A 20,597-nucleotide genomic window follows, 5' to 3' on the forward strand; every position below is an offset into this window, starting at 1 on the left:
ATAACAGGGCCACATTCTCTGCTGTCTCTGCCAGTTTTGCAATTTTTTGCACACAGACTTAGTGGCTAATTGCCAATACTATTACCTTGCTCTGTTCCAAGCGCTCTAAAGCTTCTCTGTAAGACAGTGGCAACGAGGACATGGACTGTCCAAGAACTGTCTCCATTTTGCTGAGGTTACTGTAAATATCCTCTTCAAGTTTTCTATAGCATTTGTAATTCTCAAGACACCTAGTGAGTCACAGTTAGAAAAAAAAGTGGTATTAAATTTTATTTAACACAATACATTCAAAATTTTCCAGAAAAAATACTCCACACTTAATTTTTAAGAAAAGACATGACAACTTTCTTTTTTGCTAGCCAGTGCATCTTCTAAGAAGGTTTTATTCCCAAAGGGACCTGCATATGGGTTTAAATGCAAACTTGAAAAGGAAGGAAGGGCTGTCCTCTAAACTGAAGATTTTTTTTCCTAAAGTTCACTTCAGTGAAATGAAAACTGCATTCTCAAACACACTGATGAGTTGTAAATTGGTTCAATTCTTGTGGAAAACCACTTAGTCTTAAAACTATTCCTATCTTTGACCCAGTAACGCAGCTTCTGCAATTTACCTTAAGAACTGTATCCTAAACATACGGAACTTATCCTAAATCCTTTGCACAGTAAAACATCTTTACTCACTAGACTGTTAATTAAAATAGCACATATTGGAATACCCTTATCTAACAAAGGTATGATTAAGAAATTAAAACGATTCATTGTATACAATATTATAGAGTAATTATAATTACTTTACAAAGTATTTGTTATAATCAAGAAAAGAACTGTTATAAAATTTTAAAATAAAGCTGTATATTTGATATATATAGCATATATATTTTAAAACACTATAAAATTATGCATACAAAAACAGACACAGGCTAAATCCTCCATTGAATGTAACTAAAAACTCTGTATCAAATTATTCTTAAAAAGCAACTCTTAAAACACATGAATAAATTGACAGGGAATTGGGGAGTCAAACAGTAAAATGGAAATAAACAGAAATAGGCAAAGTTGTAGGACCAGTTTTTTGCCTTGAGGGCACCTGAGTTTCAGTTTTCTTTGATTCCTACTGAAAGGTGGGGGACAGACCATAAAGCTGGAAGTCAATCCCAGGATGAGTGTCTAATAGAAAACTCCCTCTGCACGAATATTTGTAACACATATAACTAGAAAGGACCACTCTCTAAAGTAGAGAATTCCTAGAAATCAGTAAGAAAAAAACAACCAATAAAATTGGGTTAAGGCTTGAATAAGCATTTTACGGAAGAGAAAACACGAATGACCAATAAACATTCAAAAAAAGAGATCAAACTAATTAGCAGTAACAGAAGTGCAAATTAAAACCACGATGAAATACCTCTTCTTACTCATCAGATGGGCAAAAATTAAGTCTCACAATATCAAATGTTGGCAAGGATATGGGACAACCGGAATACTTACATGCTGCTGGTTTGAGTGGAAATTGGCAAAATCATTTGATATTAAAAATTTAAGATGTCAGGCCAGGTACGGTGGCACACGCCGATAATCCCAGCCCTTTGGGAGGCCAAGGAGGGCCGATCACTTGAGGTCAGGAGTTTCACCAACATGGTGAAACCCCGTCTCTACTACAAATACAAAAATTAGCTGGGCATGGTGGCGTGTGCCAGTAGTTCCAACTATTTGGGAGGTTGAAGCAGGAGAATCGCTTGAACCCAGGAGGCAGAGGTTGCAGTGAGCTGAGATCGGGCCACTGCACTCCAGCCTGGGCAACAGAGCGAGACTCCATCTCAAAAAAAAAAAAAAAAGAAAAAAATTTAAGATGTCCATAACCTCTTGTTCTGAATGATCACACTCCTAGATATTTACCCAAGGGAAGTTATTACACTTAAAAATTTTCCTAAGTAGTACTGTTTCTGAATGCACAAACTGGAAGCAATCCAAATGTCCATCAATAGCTAAGTAAATAAATTTTACTAAGAACATGAATAAACCTCAGTTACAATGATGGGTTTGAATAAATGAAGTGAGGCAGGAGGGGCAAGATGACTGAATAGAAGCCTCTACTTATCATCATCCCACAGGAACACCAAATTTGATACCTATCTCCATACAAAAGCAACTTCATAAAAAACAAAAATTACGTGACCAATCATAGTACCTAGTTTTAACTTCATATCTCTGAAAGAGGCATGGAAGAGGATAAAAAAGGTAGTCTTGAATTGCTGATACCACTCCTCACCCATCCCCCAGCAGCAGCAGCATGGCAGGGAGAAAGAATCCGTGTGCTTGGGGGAGGGAAAGCGCAGCAACTGGGGGACTTTGCAGCATTAGAATGCAGTGCTGCCAACATAGGACAGAACTCAGCCAGCATGAAGCATTTAGACTAGCCCTAGCCAGAGGGCAATTGCCCATCCCAGTGGTTGAAACTAGAATTGCAGCAAGCCTCGCCACCTCGGCCTAAAGTACTCTGGGGTCCTAAATAAACTTGAAAGGTTGTCGAGACCACAAAGACTGCAACTCCTAGGTAAGTCCTACTGCTGTGCTACAATCAGAGCCAGTGGACTTGCTGGGGCAAGCGATCAAGTGAGACACCAGCCAGGGCAGCTAAGGGAGTCCTTGGCATTACCTCTCCTCCAACCCCATGAACCACAGCTCACAGTTCCAAAAGAGACTCCTTCTTTCTACTTGAGGAGAAGAGAGGGAAGAGTAAAGAGCACTTTGTCTTGCAACTTGGATACCAGCTAAGTAGGACTGGGTACTGGGCAGAGTCATGAGGCCCCCATTCCAGGACCTAGCTCCTAGATGACATTTCCAGACACACCCTGGGCCAGAAGGGAACCCACTTCCTTGAAGGGAAGGACCCAGTCCTGGCAGGATTCATTGCCTGCTGACTAAAGAGCCCTAGGGCCCTAAATAATCAACAGTGGCAACCAAGTAGTACACACCGTGGGCTTTGGGTGAGACTGAGATATGCTGGCTTCAGGTGGGACTCAGCACCTTCACAACTGTGGTGGCTACCAGGAGAGGCCCTTTCTGCTTGAGAAAGCAGAGGAAAGAGCAAAGGAGACTGTCTTAAGCTTAGGTACCAGCTCAGCCACAGTGGGGAAGAGTACTAAGTGAGCTCTTGGAGTCTAGGTATTAGCTCTTGGACAGTATCTCTGGACCCAGCCTGGGCCAGAGGATAGAGCCCACTGCCCTGAACAGTGAGTCCCAGGCCTGGCAGCATTCACAAGCCAACTGAAGATCCCTTGAGCCTTTAGTGAACATGAGCAGTAACCTGGCAGTACTTTCTGTGGGCCTGCAGTGGTGGTGGACATGGGAAAAGGGGAGACAAGATGTGAAGGACTTTGTCTTGTGGCTTGGGTGCCAGCTCAGCCACAGTAGCACACAGCACCAGGTAGATTCCTAAGGTTTCCAACTCCAGGCACTGGCTCCCAGACAGCATATCTGAACTCACCTAGGTGCAGGGCAACTCGTCACCCTTAAGGGAAGGACACAAGCCTGGCTGGTTTCATCACCTGTTGATTGTAGAGCCCTAGGGCCTTGAGCAAACATGGGCAATAGCCAGGTACTGTTTACAGAGGGCCTTGGACAAGGCCCAGTGCTGATGCTGTGCTGACTTCCGGTCTGATCCAGTGCACCCCCTGTAGTGGGTGCCACAAGGGTGCTTGTTTCACTTCTACCCCAGCACTAGGCAGCTCAGCACACAGATTCTGTTTGTTTGGGAGAAAGTGAGGGAAAACAATAAGAGTCTCTGCCTCCTAATCCAGAGAATTCTTCCAGATCTTATACAAGACCACCAAGATGGTAGCTCTACGACTCTGCAAAAACCACAGCATTATTAGGCTTGGGGTATCCCGTAATGCAGATATGATTACCATGACCAAAAACTTAAATCGCAACACTCAAGTCTCTTAGAATACCTGGAAAGCCTGCCCAAGAAGGACAGGTACAAACAACCCCAGATTGTGACTAAAATAAATACCCGACTCTTCAATACCCAGACACTGACAAACATCCACAGGCATCAAGACCATCCATGAAAAAATGACTTCACCAAACAAACTAAATAAGGCACCAGGAACCAATTTCAGAGACAGAAATATGTGACCTTTCAGAAAGAGAATTCAAAACAGCTGTTTTGAGGAAAATCAAAGAAATTCAAGATAACAGAGAAGGAATTCAAAATCCTATCAGATAAATTTAACAAAGGGATTGAAATAATCAGAAAGAATAAGCGAAATTCTGGGGTTGAAAACTGCAATGGACATACTGAGGAATGCATCAGAGTCTCTTACCAGCAGAATTGATCAAGCAGAAGAAAGAATTACTAAGCTTGAAGACAGGACAATTTGAAAATACACAGTCAGAGGAGATGAAAGAAAAAAGAATAGAAAAAAAATAAAGCATGCAAAAAATCTAGAAAATAGCCTCAAAAGGTGAATCCTTTAAGAGTTATTAGGCTGGACACAGTGGCTCACACCTGTAATCCCAACACTTTGGGTGGCAGAGGAGGGCAAATTACTTGAGGTCAGGAGTTCAAGACCAGCCTGGCCGACATGGGGAAACCCTGTCTCTACTGAAAATACAAAATATTAGCCAGTGTGGTGGCTTGTGCCTGTAATTCCAGCTACCTGGGAGGCTGGGGCATGAGAATTGCTTGAACCTGGGAGGTTGCAATGAGCCAAGACTGTGCCATTGCACTCCAGCTTGGGTGACAGAGTGAGACTCTGTCTCAAAAGAGAAAAAAAGAGTTATTGGCCTTAAAGAGGAGGTAGAGGGAGAGATAATGGGTTGAAAGTTTACTCAAAGAGTTTACTCAAAGAGATCATAACACAGAACTTCCCAAACCTATAGAAAGATATCAGTAAATGGTTCTGGGAAAACTGGATTATCTATCTATATCTTCAACCAGAAAAATGAAACTAGACCCCCTATCTCTCATTATATACAAAACTAAAATCAAAATGGACTAAAAACTTAAATCTAAGACCTATGAAACTACTAAAAGAAAACATTGGGGAAAACTCTCTAGGACACCAGACTGGGCAAAGATTTCTTGAGTAATAATACCCCACAGGCACAGACAACCAAAGCAAAAATGTACAAATGGGATAACATCAAGTTAAAAAGCTTTTGCACAGCAAAGGAAATAATCAGCAAAGTGAAGAGACAACCCACAGAATGAGAGAAAATATTTGCAAACTACCCATCTGACAAGGGATTAATAACCAGAATATATAAGGAGCTCAAATAACTGTACAGGAAAAAAAGTAATAATCCAATTAAAAAATGGGAAAAAGATCTGGATAGACATTTCTCAAAAGAAGACATACAAATGGCAAACAGATATGGAGGTGTTCAGTATCAATGACCATCAGAGAAGTGCAAATCAAAACTATAATGAGACATCATCTCACCCAGTTAAAATGGCTTTTAGCCAAAAGACAGGCAATAATAAATGCTGGCAAGGATGTGGAGAAAAGAGAACCTTCATATGCTGTTGGTGGTAATGCAAATTAGTACAACCACTATGGAGAACTATTTGGAGGATCCTCAAAAAAACTAAAAATAGAGCTACCATATGATCCTGGAATCCCACTGCTGTGTATATACCCAAAAGAAATCAGTATATTGAAGAGATATCTGCACTCCCATGTTTAGTGCAGCATTATTCACAATAGTCAAGGTTTGGAAGCAACCCAAGTGTCCATCAACAGATGAGTGGATGAAGAAAATGTGGTATATATACACAAAGGAGTACTATTTAGCCAGTAAAAACAACAACAACAACAACAACAACAAAACCGAGATCCTGTTATTTGCAACAACATAAATGGAACTGGAGGTCATTATGTTAAGTGAAATAAGCCAGGCACAGAAAGACAAACATCACATATTCCCACTTATTTGTGGGATCTAATAATCAAAACAATTGAATTTGTGAACACAGAGAGCAGCAAGGATGGTTACCAGAGGCTGGGAAGGGTAGTGGGGGAGGTGGAAGGGAGATGGTAAATGGGTACAAAATAATAGAAAGAATGAATAAGTTCTAGTATTGATAGCACCACACAGTGACTACATTCAATAATAATTTAACTGTACATTTAAAAATAACTAAAAGAGTACAGTTGGATTGTTTGTAACACAAAAGATAAATGCTTGAAATGATGAATATCTCATCTACCCTGATGCAACTATTACACACTGATTACCTGTATCAAAATATTCCATATATGCCATAAATATATATACCTATATACTCACAAAAATTAAAAATTAAAAAAAGAAGTAACAGAAGAATGTACACACTAGGTATTAGCTTGAAATTGTGAAAACAGGACACACAAACACATAGTAAAAGTACAACTGGGAGTTCAAGACCAGCCTGACCAACATGGAGAAATCCCATCTCTACTAAAAATACAAAAAATTAGCCACACATGGGTGGTGTATGCCTGTAATCCCAGCTACTCGGGAGGCTGAGGCAGGAGAATTGCTTGAACCCAGGAGGCGGAGGTTGCAGTGAGCCAAGATAGTGCCATTGCACTCCAGCCTGGGCAACAAAAGTGAAACTTTGTCTCAAAAAAAAAAAAAAAAAAGTACAACAATAGTCAGGAAAATGGTAAACAAAATTTGGGAGAAGGATGGTTATTTCTGAGAAGAGAGAGGAGCACACAAGATAACTCAAATTAATGATGTACCTTTGGGTACAAAGATGTTAGTTTTATCATTATTACTTATACCATGCATATACTTTTATAAACACTCTGTTGTATGTACCCAATATTAAATAAGAAAAAAAAAAAAAAGAATAAATACAATATTTACCACAGCTTTCTTTACATTGCAATTTTTTTCTACTTTACCATATTTTCCAAATTATCTCTAATGCATGTGTTAATGATAGAGAAAAAAACTTATATTTTATGTTCTTAAAACTATTAAAATATAGTTTAATTATATCTTAAAACGATCTCTTATGTTCTTAAAGATTACCTTTGGAAGAGGACCTACCTTTCTGCCTCATTTTTCCGTGCTTTGAAAGCTTCCTTCATTGCTGAGTTTTTAGAAACTAGTTCCTGTAAAGTACACTGAAGTTGTAGTTTGGCTTCAGGCCTGGATATCATTCCCAGTTTCTCAGTGAGGTCCTGGATGTGTGCTATTGTGGATTCCAATTCCTCTTGTTTTCGAAGAGGCATTTCTAGAGATTCACCTGGATTACCAACATCTACTCTGTAGGGTATAATGATGGCTTCGAGGGAAGTGATGCTCTCCACTGCCCTGGTGACTGCTCCTTTATAGCGTGTTAGATTTTCATAAGCATCATTCAAGACATTCTAGTGAATAGGAGATAAAATGCTATGACAAAATTGTCAAACTTTTGGAATTTCTGTCATTCTTAAGTTTTTGTGGTGCATTCATAATACGTCCTTAAGTCTCATAAGAGTTAGCATTCTCATATTTACAGTTTGACAATATTACACTATTATTTCTAAGTGAATAACATTGCATTAAAAAAGTTGTTTCCAGGCTGGGCGCAGTGGCTCACACCTGTAATCCCAGCACTTTGGGAGGCCGAGGCGGGTGGATCACGAGGTCCAGAGTTCAAGACCAGCCTGGCCAATACGGTGAAACCCCGTCTCTACTAAAAATACAAAAATTAGCTGGGCATGGTGGCGCACGCCTGTAGTCCCAGCTACTTGGTAGGCTGAGGCAGGAGAATTGCTTGAACCCAGGAGGCAGAGGTTGCAGTGAGCCAAGATAGCGTCACTGCACTCCAGCCTGGGCGACAGAACGAGACTCCGTCTCAAAACAAAACAAAACAAAATCAAAGTTGTTTTCACATTTAATAAGAAAAATAATCTAAGTTCAAAATAACATCTCAAGAATAATGTCTATTAATGTATCTTTCTGCTTTGGAACACTTGTACTAGACTATGAATTAAATAAAACAATGAATTATGTTTAATGTATATAACCTTAATCAGTATTTGTAAACAAATGAAAAGAAAACAAAATCTCCAGATCTTTTAAGTTTTTAAACTAATTTCTCTGCCACTAACTTTAGTTTAGCTACATCATTGAATGGATGTCTCTAGACTTCAGTCATCTCATTGAAATAACAAAAATAGTTGAAATAAATAAAGGTCCAGTTCAGTTCTAATGCTATTATTTTTGGGATTTGTGCACATTGTTTCCTGAAACTGTATTAAAATTCAAGTGGAGAAATACTCAAATTACTCATTTATTACAAAACTATTTAAGGAATATAAGTTCATAAAACTTTATATTTCCACAGCATTTACACCTATCAAAATATTCCAAATATAGTATCTCTTAATAACTCTTCAAATTAGAAAAGGGAGTTAATTTCCCCTTCTATAAATTTAATGTGATCAATCTGAAAACACTATGTACGGCATTATATTCAGCACAGTGTGAATTTCAATGATGCCTAAGATATCCTCTCTATCAAAAGGAAGGGCATGGAGTGTGTTGGAGTCACTTTCCAACACAGGTGAGCAAATAATCACAACTTACTCAACTCTGCTGCTATAGCATGAAAACAAATACAGTCAATACAAAAACAAATGGCTATATTCCAATAAAACTTTATTTATAAAACCCAGGCACTGTGGGAAGGATTTGGCCCATGAGCCTGAATGTGATGTTCCCTGCTCTAGTTCTATTACTGTTCTCAGGACTCTAAGAAAAATCTTCATGTTTCTAAACTTCGATTTCCTTATTTTTAAACGCGGCTAATAATAGCACCCATCTCACAGAGTTGCTATGAAAATTCAGCATGAAATTTTTAGCACAGTGCCTCCAACACTGTAAGTTCTACATAAATGTTAGTTATTATTTGGTGTTCTTCCCTCTACACTGTAATTCTTCCATTATATCTTACTACCTCTAAAAACAAAACAGAAAACAAATTTTTTAAAATGTTCTGAGCTCAATAGAGACTACGAGGAAAACAGAAATAAAGGAGTCAGATTTGTCCTTTTCTAAACTAGAAGGCACTGCATTTAGATGCAGTATGAGTCAGGATTACAAACCAGTTCACTGTAATTTTTGAAAATGGCTATCTTTCTGTAGAGAATTTCCATGTAGGACCTATAGCTTCTTTAGAACTACAGACATTAGCAAAACAGAAAATCATAAAATAAAAATAGATGCACTAACTGCCCAATTTTATTTTATTTTACTTATTTATTTTTTTTGAGACAGAGTCTCACTTGGTCACCCAGGCTGGAGTGCAGTGGCAGGATCTTGACTCACTTCCGCCACCCTGGTTCAAGTGATTCTTGTACTTCAGCCTCCCGAGTAGCTGGGATTACAAGCATGTGCCACCATACCCAGCTAATTTTTTTTGGTTTTCTTTTGTATTTTTAGTAGAGATGCAGTTTTGCCATGTTGGCCAGGCTGGTCTCTACCTGGCCTCAAGTGAATGCTGGTATTACAGGCGTGAGCTCCCGCACCCGGCCACTAACTGCCCAATTTTTAAAACTTACTGTGCGCAAATCAATGCTTGTGTTAAGTTGCATCTGAAGATCTTCAAACTCACGTAGTTTTGTCTCCACATCACTCGCTTCAGAAGAGTTTTCTTCTTCTCTTTGCTTATCAATAGCAGTCACAGCTTTAATACTGCACATTTCTGTCCAAACTTGCTCGTGAAATGCTTCACAATTGTCCTTTTCATTTTGAATATGTTTAATTTCCAAATTTATAAGTAAAGGCTGCTGTAATTGAGATTTTATCTGATTTAAAACATGTAAGGAAGTTTCTAGTTTGTCCTGAAAATTCTTTTCATCCAATTCTTTTGGTGAGAGTTCTAATACCATGTTTTGGAGAACTTTGTATAACTTATCATTTTCTTCAGCATTCAGCTTTATTTGTAGTATTTCTTTCTCTTTGAATGAGTCATCAACGACCTTATTTTCATTTAATTTCTTTATTATCTCATCACATAAACACTTGGCTTTCTCAATTCTCTGACTTAAAATTTGGGCATTGAGCAATCTGCTTTCTGGAGAGCTATCAGGAGCTTTTAGTACTACTTCAGTCATTTTCTTAATTTGCAAATCAATAGCTCTCATTTTACTTAGTAATGCCTGATATTTGCCATGTTCTTCCTCAAATGTGTCCAACTGCTTAATTTTTTCTTCAAGTTCCTTTTCTTTTTCAAATACTTGGGTTTGTAATTGGTCAAGTTGTGAAAAATCCCAGTTTAGTCCAAAATAGTCAAACACTTTTTTAAGTTTCAATACCTGTAAGATGCAACACTTAATAGCGGTAAGTCTGTCTTTAAGATTATAGATCTCCTCTTTAACACCTTTATTTACTTCTTGATTAAGTAGTAGTTCATTGTGCTGTATACTGTCAACCTCCTCCTGAAGCGCTGACATTTTTTCACGGAATTCTCTGCAAAACTTTATCTTGTGTTCTACTTCATTACATTTATTCTGAATTAATCTTTGTATTCTGTTGGTCCTAATCTTAAGGTTTTTCAACTGATCATCCAGAAATAATCTTTCAAACACATTAAGCTCCTCATAGATGTTTGTTAGTTCCTGAAGATGTGCTGAGATTCCACTGTCAATTTCTTGCAATTCTTTCTGAGATGCCTCCAAAGTAACATGGTGATGTTTTAGTTCAGCTTCCGTGGCAGTTGTCCCCACCCTGGGAATTATCAGTGCTTCACTTTCTTGAACCATAAGTTGTAACTTCCTTATTACTGCAAAAAAATTGCTTCTTTCTTCCAACTTAAATTCTAATTGCTGTGATCTTCGAGTTGATTTTAAAACCAGCATTTGGTATTGATTCCGTAAGTCCTCTAGGGTATTATTTAAATCACTGCCCTCACAGGTTGTAAGGCTGGGAACCTTATCTTTGACCTCTTCGGCCAACGATTCCACAGACTGCTGCCTAGCTAGAATGCCATCATGTGTCACTTTGCACTTTCTGATCTGTGAAAGAATGTCATCTGGGAGAAGGGAAATGGAGGGAATAAGTTCGCCCAACAAATTCTTGGCCCATAAGATAGTCTCTTTCATCTTGTTCCTTTTGTCACACTTCTTAATCTGATTTTCTGCTTCTAAGTGTAATGGCTCCAGTGTCTCCCATTGTTTCTTCAAGTTATTTATTCCATCCTCTAAAATCTTCTTTTCTTTTTCTCCCCAAATCCTCTTCATCTGAAGTTCAGCTTGCCCCTTTAAAACAGAAAATCCATGCTTGGTAGCCTGGAGGTCAGTGGTCAAGGCAATCATGCTTTGGTTCAATGCCTGTTCTTCTGGAGACTTCAGCCTTAAGTGTAGATGTTGCTGCTGCTGTTGCAGAGAAATCTCAATGTCCCGTATCTTATTCACGAGGGTTGTAAATTCATCATATTCCAGTACCTGCTGAGAATACTTCTTTTGAATCTGTTGTTCCATTTGTTCCCAACCATGTTCAAGTTGCTTAATCTGGCTTTCTAACAATTTCTTATCCATGTCAGTCACATGGTTTGATAAATTCTCCCATTTGATTTTCAAGTTGCCTAAAGAATCTTTCTCTTTTTCTATGGATGCTATGAATTTTTTAATTTTGTCCAGATACGTTACACTGTCCAGTGGTCCTCTAGAAAAAGAATAAAAATAGAGCTTGTTAATATTTAATGCTTATTCTACATTAAAATATGGATAAATATCATTAGAAGAAATTAATTCTGCTCTAAATTCACAGAAAAACTTAGGCTGTCTGTAAAAATAATCTATCCTTAAAATAAAAATCAGAATCTTGTTTACTGTGGCTTTCACTTGGTGTAGAAAACTCTCTTATAAAATGAGTATCTTGGCTTTTACTTTGAGTGAAAAAAAAAAAGAAAAGAAAATGAGTATCCTAAAAATGAATAGCCACAGGAAAAAAATGAAGAGTGAAGGGAAGAACATAAAAATATTCTGTAAACTGTAAAGTACTTGTATAAAGGTTAGTCTAGGACTGAGAGATATTACCATAATATCCAACTCCCTTGTCATCTTTCTAACAAAGGGAAAGATACTGAAGAAAAAGTTGTAATCATCAAGCTAACCTAAAATTGTTTCCTCAAGGGCTATTACTGAAAGTAAACCTGAATTAAATGCAAGTATAAACTAAACTTTTTTTTTTTTTTTGAGACAGAGTCTCACTCTGTCACCCAGGCTGGAATGCAGTGGTGTGATCTCGGCTCACTGCAACCTCTAACCTCCCGGGTTCAAGAGATTCTCCTGTCTCAGCCTCCCGAGTAGCTAGAATTACGGGTGTGTGCCTGGCTAATTTTTTTGGTATTTTTAGTAGAAACAGGGTTTCACCATGTTGGCCAAGCTGGTCTCGAATTCCTGACCTTAAGTGATCCACCTGCCTCAGCCTCCCAAAGTGCTGGGATTATAGGTGTGACCAACCACATCTGGCCTAAAATAAACTTTTTAATAATGAGAAAATATTTACATATGAAGATTACATTTAATGCCATTTGCCATCCTTTTCAAAGCCAAAAGGAGTGCATATATTTTAAAAGAAACCATTCCAATACATATATATTCAATATATACCAAACTATTTAACTAATTATGCTGATACTAAACAATTACATATGTTTCTCTCCCCTGCCCACATGGTTTAGAATTCTTGACAAAAATAATAGTGAATTCCATAGAACATAAATCTATTTTGTAGATATTTATAGCACGAATTGTTTCATCAATTACTTTGTAAAACATATTCAATGATTTAAATTATTTTTTGCATGAAACCCACAGTTTCCTCAAATGGCTTCTGCTATGGTCTGAATGTGTATCCCTTAAAATTCACATTTTGAAACCTAATCACCAATGTAATAGGACTAAGAGTTAGGAACTTTAAGGAGTGATTAGGTCATGAGGGTGGAGCCTTTATGAATAGGAGTAGAGCCCTTATAAAAGAGACTCCAGAGAGCTGCACGGCTCCTGCTACCATGTGAGGACACAGCTAAGATGTGCCATCTGTGAACTGGCAGGCCCTCGTCAGACGCTGAATCTTCTGCTGCCTTGATCTTGGACTTCCCACCCTCCAAGGCAGTAAGAAATGATTTTCTGCTTTTTTATAAGCCACTTAGTCTGCAGTATTTTGTTACAGCAGCCCAAACAAAGACAGCATCCACATGAAATAAATTTCCATACTGTGGTTTTAAAATCATAATATCCTTTCACAAAATAAACTCTTAAAACCCTGGGCCTGTCCAAGGTGGCAGATGGTTGTGCTTGAATAAAAAGAATACAAGTCCTAAATGCTTACACTTACACTTTTAGACTTTCCTTGTCCGTCAACAAGGCTTTCACTGAGGATTCAACTGCAGCAAGGTGTTCCTGAAAATCTCTGAGGAGATAATATTGGCTTTCTTTGTTTTTCTTCAAAGTAATAAGTGCCTGAAGCAAACTGTCCAAGTGCTGTGCCGAATATCCTATATTGTGAAGAACCAAGGCCCCAGTTTCTGTTTTGTTAAGACATTCCATTTGTTCCAGTGGCTGAATGGCTGCTTTCTTTGCTTCCAACTGGGTATATAATTCCTAAAAATAAGTCAAACAGATCAGTCAATAAATACTCACTTATTTATGCATTAATTCATTCATCTTCTTTTCTCTTTGAGATAACACACTCTATCTCAAGAAGAGGGTAACTCATTTGCACACAGGGTAACTAAAGTTGTAACCTTTAAAAATTATTGTTATTTTGTCACTCAGGCTGGAGTGCAGGGTGCAGTCATAGCTCACTATAACCTAAAATTCCTGGGCTCAGGTCTCCCACCTCACCCTACCACGTAGCTAGGACTACAGGTTCATGTCACCACACCCAGATAATTTTTTTATTTTTATTTTTGTGGAGCCAAGAGTCTTGCTATATTGCCCAGGCTGGTCTTGAACTCCTGGCCTCAAACAGTCTTCCTAGCTCAGCCTCCCAAAGGACTGGGATGACAGGCATGAACCACCATATCCCTAATATTTAAAAGGTTTTTCTTCCCAAAAATCATGTTAAAATCTAGTCTAAAATTCACCATGGGTCCAGCATTTAATGTCAATTAGATCTTAAAGAGTTCTGCAATATCTAAAGGGAGATTAATCTTAATTTTATTATTTACATACATCACCCATCTTTCCTATTTTAGATGTGTGTTAATTGCATGGATCGTTTATAGTTTGCTTCTTTTTTTTTTGTTTTTTGTTTTTTTTAGAGACAGGATCTCGCTCCATCATCTAGGCTGGAATGCAGTGCCACAATCTCACCTCACTGCAACCTTGAACTCCTGGGTTCAAATGATCCTCCTGTCTCAGCCTCCTGAGTAGCTGAAACTACAGGCACACACCATCCTGCCTAAATAATTTTTGTATTTTTTTGATAGAGATGGGGTATCACAATGTTGCCCAGGCTAGTCTCCAACTCCTAGACTCAGGCAATCCTCCTGCCTCAGCCTCCCAAAGTGCTGGGATAACAGACATGAGCCACTATGTCTGGCTGCAGTTTCACTTTTTAAAATATGGCCATGTATTGGATTTTTACATTACTTTACATAGCTGGAAGCACATAAATACATAAACGTAACTATGTCAACACAGATGTAAAAACAAAGGAGGAGGAACCTCATTGCACTGATTGTTAGGAAAAATACATTTGTCAGAATCAGAAGAATATATACTTGTAAGAAAAGGAATGATGGCAAGTCAAAATCTCCAAATTTTGTCACTGAGGTTTTAGGAACTTTGTGAAACAGAAAGAAGACTAATGTTCATTAAATTCTTCTACTTTCTAAATGGAAAGATTTATACAACTTACTTAGTACATAATTATATAGTTACCAAATTGATCATCAGGGAAAGGTTAAATAAGACTTTTCACTCTGTACAAGCAAGTTTTTGTCAATTAAAATATATTGTATTGCACTGGATAAATGATGCAATCATGTTGTCAGTGTTTTTATGTTTCCATACCTCTATCTCTTCTAATTGTTCATTTCTTAACATAATATCTAATTCTAAAGGTTGATTTTGCAGCTCATTGACTTTCTGCTCATCTTCAGTGTTCTTCATGCTTTCTTGAGCATTGAGAGAAAGTTGTTTTGACATAATCATTTCCACAGCTGAATCCTGAAATATATAAAAAGATTAACTGCTGAATAGTCTACTTTCCAAATAAATACCGTTTATTTTTCTCTATGAAAACATTCCAGTTTCTTCTGTTTACTTGGATTTACAGACTTAAAAAGTATATTTGGGCACTATGAAATGTGATTTTTCCATATAATAATGCCTATGTTGGTATTACCCAAAGATGAAACCTTTTTTGATAAAGCAGTATAGGATACAGCATTGCTCAATGTATATTGTATATTGAAGCAAAATCTATAGTCTTAAAGACAGAAAAAAGATATTTTTTAAAAACCCAAAAGTGTATGCTTTAGTGTTCACCAGGATACAGTGAGCAGGGCAAATAATAGGCATTTGTTGTTACCTACTGGTAGTTTAAAATAAGTGGCTAAATGGAGGTAACACCAAGGATTCGTGATATTAATTATAGTGACAGGAGGCAGTCAAATGCCTAGACAGATAGGGGCAAGTCCCCGGAGAAACCCCGCCTCCATGCCAAAGATAGTTTAAAGCCTGAAAGTCAAGCTACAAGTTAATTCCTAGGACGGGACCGAGAACTTGTCCTCCTGTTTGGCACACTTTCCTCTGATTGATCCCCACCCTTCCCTTATTTTACATATACCTACCCTTTCCTAATGGGTCTTCTACTACACTGTTATGCTTTCCTTTGAGTGGAGTCTTCGCTTTAAACTTTTTCGCATAATTACAAACCAATCAGCACACACTCCCTATCCTGGGCCTATAAAGACACCAGAATCAATCGGTAGAGGAGGAGATGGCCTGACTTCAGGGGAGAGACAACCTGACTTCAGGGAAGACAGCCTGCCCTTCCCATCCCCCATTCAGCTCTCCTCTCAACTGAGAGCCATTTTCATCGCTCAATAAAATTCTTGGCCCTTACCATCTTTCAATCATCCATGTGACCTCATTCTTCTTGGATGCTGGACAAGAGCTCAGGACCCACCAAGCATGGGTACCCAGAAAGGCTGTTACACCGGCCCTTTGCCTTTGCAGGTGGAGGGCGGCTGCCCCACATGACGAGGCAAGGGGCCAGCTGAGCTACCAACACACCACCATCTGCGGACAGCAGAACTAAAGGAGCGCCGTAATACCCCGTAGAAAGATCATGGGCACCTCACCCAGGAGCCACTTCGTTCCCCTCAAGGTGACATGCCTGGTCTGGCCACAGGCCCCATACAGAGCTCGTTCCTGTCTTGGCACCCAGAGCAGCTGGCCAGATCCTATGCTCGCTTGCTCACATGCTCCCTCCTGCAAGGGGTTGAGCACAGTGGACCAAGTAGATGGGGCGCCCCTTTTACGAGTCTGGTGAAGGGGCCGAGAAAAATTCTGTATCATTAAGAATAAATTGGCCAGCCACAGTGGCTCATGCCTATAATTCCAGCACTTTGGGAGGCTGAGGTAGGCGGATTGCTTGATCCCAGGAGTTCAAGGAGTTCACCATGGGCAACACGGTGAAACCCCATCTATACAAAAACATACAAAAATTAGCTCAGCGTGGTGGCATGCATCTGCAGTCCCGCTACTCAGGAGGCTGAGGTGGGAGGATCACTTGTGCCCAGCAGGCTGAGTCTACAGTGAGCCATAATTGTGCCACTGCACTCCAGACTGGGTGACAGTGAGACCCTGTCTCAAAATCATTTTGATTTCAAAAAAAAGAAAGGATAAATTATGTCTTAAGCCAATCAGTAGTAATAATTCAAACCTAGGTAAGGCAGAACAAGTTATATATGAGGTAATTTGACCTTTTCTGAAAGCTTTAAGAACTTGAGGTTCTCAATAGGACACAGAGAGAGAATGCATCTGCATTCACTTGCTTATTCTTTCAATAAATATTTGTGAAGCCCTGAGATGTACAAAGCACCATGGCAGTAATTTTAAAAGATGTCCATAATTTTGCTAAGGTGCTCGTTTTTATTTTCAGGTTACTTTATATACGAAAAATCATTTAATTGTGCTATATACTTTCATGTCCATAGACTCTTTGAGGTATCATATTTGTGAATAAAACATGTCCACATCCCCAAACAAGGTAGAAATTGATGTCTTAAAAATACTCTCTAGATATATTGTAAGACGTTAACGATAGAGGAAACTGGGTGCAGGGGTGTAAAGGAACTTTTTGTATTATCTCTGCAACTTCTCTGTAACTGTAAAACTATTGTAAAATTAAAAGTTGATTGAAATAAAACAAATACTGTCAGGAGCTTCACCAGTTTTAACTGGAAAGAGAATTCCACTGTCCAAGGCTACTGGTTTTGAAGTACTTAATTGGCATTTAGCACAAGTCACTTCTTCTAAAAGGCTGCAAATTACTGAAATAATTTTGTAAATTTCTTCAGGTTCCAACAAGGTATTGAGGGACAGTGTGGTGAAAATCTACAGCTAGGGCAGCAGCATCTCGCAGGGGAAAGATCCAGGAAGGCTGTGAGAAGAAGAGTGGTGCCACACCTCAGGTTTCACTGGCCAGTAGGTGCTTTCTGCCTATGAGCCAGTCCTATGAGCTAGACAGTTGTCTCCTTTCTATCTGATGGTTGCTATTACCTAGAGGACCCCTAGAAATACATCCTGGGCCCCGGAGAACCTGCACTAAAAGCCTAGATACTGGACCTGAGGAACACTTTATCTGTTATTCTTCATCTACTAAGACTGCAGAACCCTTAGTCTCTCTCATCTGATGATCCAGTACCTGAGGACTATGGTTACACAACAGAAAAGTAACATTTCTAACAACTGCCTTTAGTAGTCAGAAAAAGGATGCTCGAAAACCTGAGATTACCCCCAAAAGTTCAATTGTTTACCAACTCCCAAAGCCATGTTTCTAACTTGGCAGAAAAGCCAACAGAATCTCTTGAACTAACATTTCAAATGTAAAAGGTCCTTTGCTTGTGGCAGGGAGGTTAGAACACAGACTCCAGGTCCTGATAGGCTCCTGCAACTAAAGATTCTTTCATCACCAGGCGTCCTTTGCTCACCACCCTTTCCTCCATTTTATTTTTACTTTGCATGTTCATTTGAAACGTTTTATTTTAATATATAAAATATTTCATATGAACCTTAATAAAATATAACTGTATCAGTCCATTTGCACACTGCTGGTAAAGACATACCTGAGACTGGGCAATTTAAAAAAGAAAGAGGTTTCATTAGACTTACAGTTCCATGTGGCTGGGGAAGCCTCACAATCATGGCGGAAGGCAAGGAGTAAGTCAAAAAGAGAGAAGTTGTGTGGGCAAACTCCCGTTTTTTAAAACAATCAGATCTCATGAGACTCATTCACTATCACGAGAATGGCGCAGGAAAGATCCACCCCCATAATTCAATCACCTCCCACCAGGTTCCTCCCACGACACATGGGAATTGTGGGACTTACAATTCAAGATGAGATTTGGGTGGGGGACACAGCCAAACCACATCATATTGCCCCGGCCCCTCCAAATCTCATGTCCTCACATTTCAAAACCAATCACCCCTTCCCAACAGTCCCCCCAAATCTTAACTCATTTCAACATTAACCCAAAAGTCCACAGTTCAAAGTGTCGTCTGAGACAAAGCAAGTCCCTTTGCCTATGAGCCTGTAAAATCAAAAGCAAGCTAGTTACTTCTTAGATATAATGGGGGTACAGGTATTGGTTAAATACAGCTGTTCCAAATGGGATGAATTGGCCAAAACAAAGGGGTTACAGGGCCCATGCAAGTCTGAAATTAAGCAGGGCAGTCAAATTTTAAAACACCAAAATGATCTCCTTTGACTCTAGGTCTCATATCCAGGTCATGCTGATGCAAGGGATGGGTTCCCATGGTCTTGGGCAGCTCTGCACCGGTGGCTTTGCAGGGTACAGCCTCCTTCCCGGTTGTTTTCATAAGCTGGCATTGAGAGTCTGCAGCTTTTCCAGGCAAATAGTGCAAGCTGTCAGTGGGTCTACCATTCTGGGGTCCGGAGGACAGTGGCATTTGCTCAGTGTGGTGGCATGTGTCTGTAGTCCCAGCTACTCAGGAAGCTGAGGTGGGAGGATCACTTGAGCTTAAGAGGCTGAGGCTACAGTGAGCCATGATTGCATCACTGCACTCCAGGCTAGGTAACAGTGAGACCACTCCACTAGGTGGTGCCCCAGTAGGGACACTGTGTGGGGGCTCCGATCCCACATTTCCCTTCTGCACTGCCCTAGTAGAGGTTCTCTGTGAGGGCCCCGCCCCTGCAGCAAACTTCTGCCTTGGCATCCAGGTGTTTCCATACGTCTTCAGAAATCTAGGCAGAGGTTCGCAAACCTCAATTCTTGACTTCTGTGTACCCACAAGCTCAACGCCACGTGGAAGCTGCCAAGGCTTGGGGCTTGCACACTCTGAAGCCACAGCCCGAGCTGTTCCTTGGCTCCTTTTAGTCAAGGCTGGAGCAGCTGAGACACAGGGCACATGGTCCCTAGACTGTATACAGCAAAAGGACTCTGGGCCCAGCCCACAAAATCATTTTTTTTTTTTCCATAGACCTCTGGGCCAGTGATGGGAGGGGCTGCCATGAAGACCTCTGACATGCCCTGGAAACATTTTTCCGTTGTCTTGGGGATCAGCATTCAGTGTGTTACTTATGCAAATTTCTTCAGCCTGCTTGAATTTCTCCTCAGAAAACGGGTTTTTGTTTTCTATCATATTGTCAGACTGCAAAATTTCCTAACTTTTATGCTCTGCTTCCTTTATAAAACTGAATGCCTTTAACAGCACCCAAGTCACCTCTTGAATGTTTTGTTGCTTAGCAATTTCTTCCACCAGATACCCTAAATCATCTCTCTCAAGTTCAAAGTTCCACAAATCTCTAGGGCAGGGGCAAAATGCCACCAATCCCTTTGCTGAAACATAACAAGTCACCTTTGCTCCAGTTCCCAACAAGTTCCTCATCTCCATCTGAGACTACCTCAACCTGGACCTTATTTCCATTTCACTATCAGGCTTTTGGTCAAAGTCATTCAACAAGTTTCTAGGAAGTTCTAAACTTTCCCACATTTTCCTGTCTTCTTCTGAGCCCTCCAAACTGTTCCAACCTCTACCTATTACCCAGTTCCTAAGTCACTTCCAAATTTTCAGGTATCTTTTCAGCAATGCCCTACATTACTGGTACCAACTTATGGTATTAATTTGTTTTCAGGGTACTGATAAAGACACACCCAAGACTGGGCAATTTAAAAAAGAAAGAGGTTGGCCGGGCGCGGTGGCTCAAGCCTGTAATCCCAGCACTTTGGGAGGCCGAGACGGGCGGATCACGAGGTCAGGAGATCAAGACCATCCTGGCTATCACGGTGAAACCCCGTCTCTACTAAAAATACAAAAAACTAGCCGGGTGAGGTGGCGGGCGCCTGTAGTCCCAGCTACTTGGGAGGCTGAGGCAGGAGAATGGCGTAAACCCGGGAGGCAGAGCTTGCAGTG

At 39.7% G+C, this 20,597-nt stretch overlaps 1 protein-coding gene across 2 annotated transcripts in view; it reads right to left on the reverse strand.

Annotated features, from left to right (window-relative positions):
• The window catches only part of SYNE2 (spectrin repeat containing nuclear envelope protein 2), a 380,145-nt gene that overhangs the window by 168,170 nt on the left and 191,378 nt on the right, over positions 1 to 20,597 (reverse strand). For both annotated transcript variants that reach the window (XM_023232104.2, XM_023232093.3), the window contains exons 46-50: positions 15,006 to 15,161; positions 13,324 to 13,589; positions 9,543 to 11,646; positions 7,042 to 7,364; positions 86 to 230 (exon numbers count right to left, since the gene is read on the reverse strand). In XM_023232104.2, coding sequence (XP_023087872.2) covers positions 86 to 230; positions 7,042 to 7,364; positions 9,543 to 11,646; positions 13,324 to 13,589; positions 15,006 to 15,161 — 2,994 coding nt within the window. The remainder of the gene's footprint in view (positions 1 to 85; positions 231 to 7,041; positions 7,365 to 9,542; positions 11,647 to 13,323; positions 13,590 to 15,005; positions 15,162 to 20,597) is intronic.

Source organism: Piliocolobus tephrosceles, chromosome 6 (genome assembly GCF_002776525.5).
Source record: "Piliocolobus tephrosceles isolate RC106 chromosome 6, ASM277652v3, whole genome shotgun sequence".
In the NCBI taxonomy this organism is placed as follows: Eukaryota; Metazoa; Chordata; class Mammalia; order Primates; family Cercopithecidae; genus Piliocolobus; species Piliocolobus tephrosceles.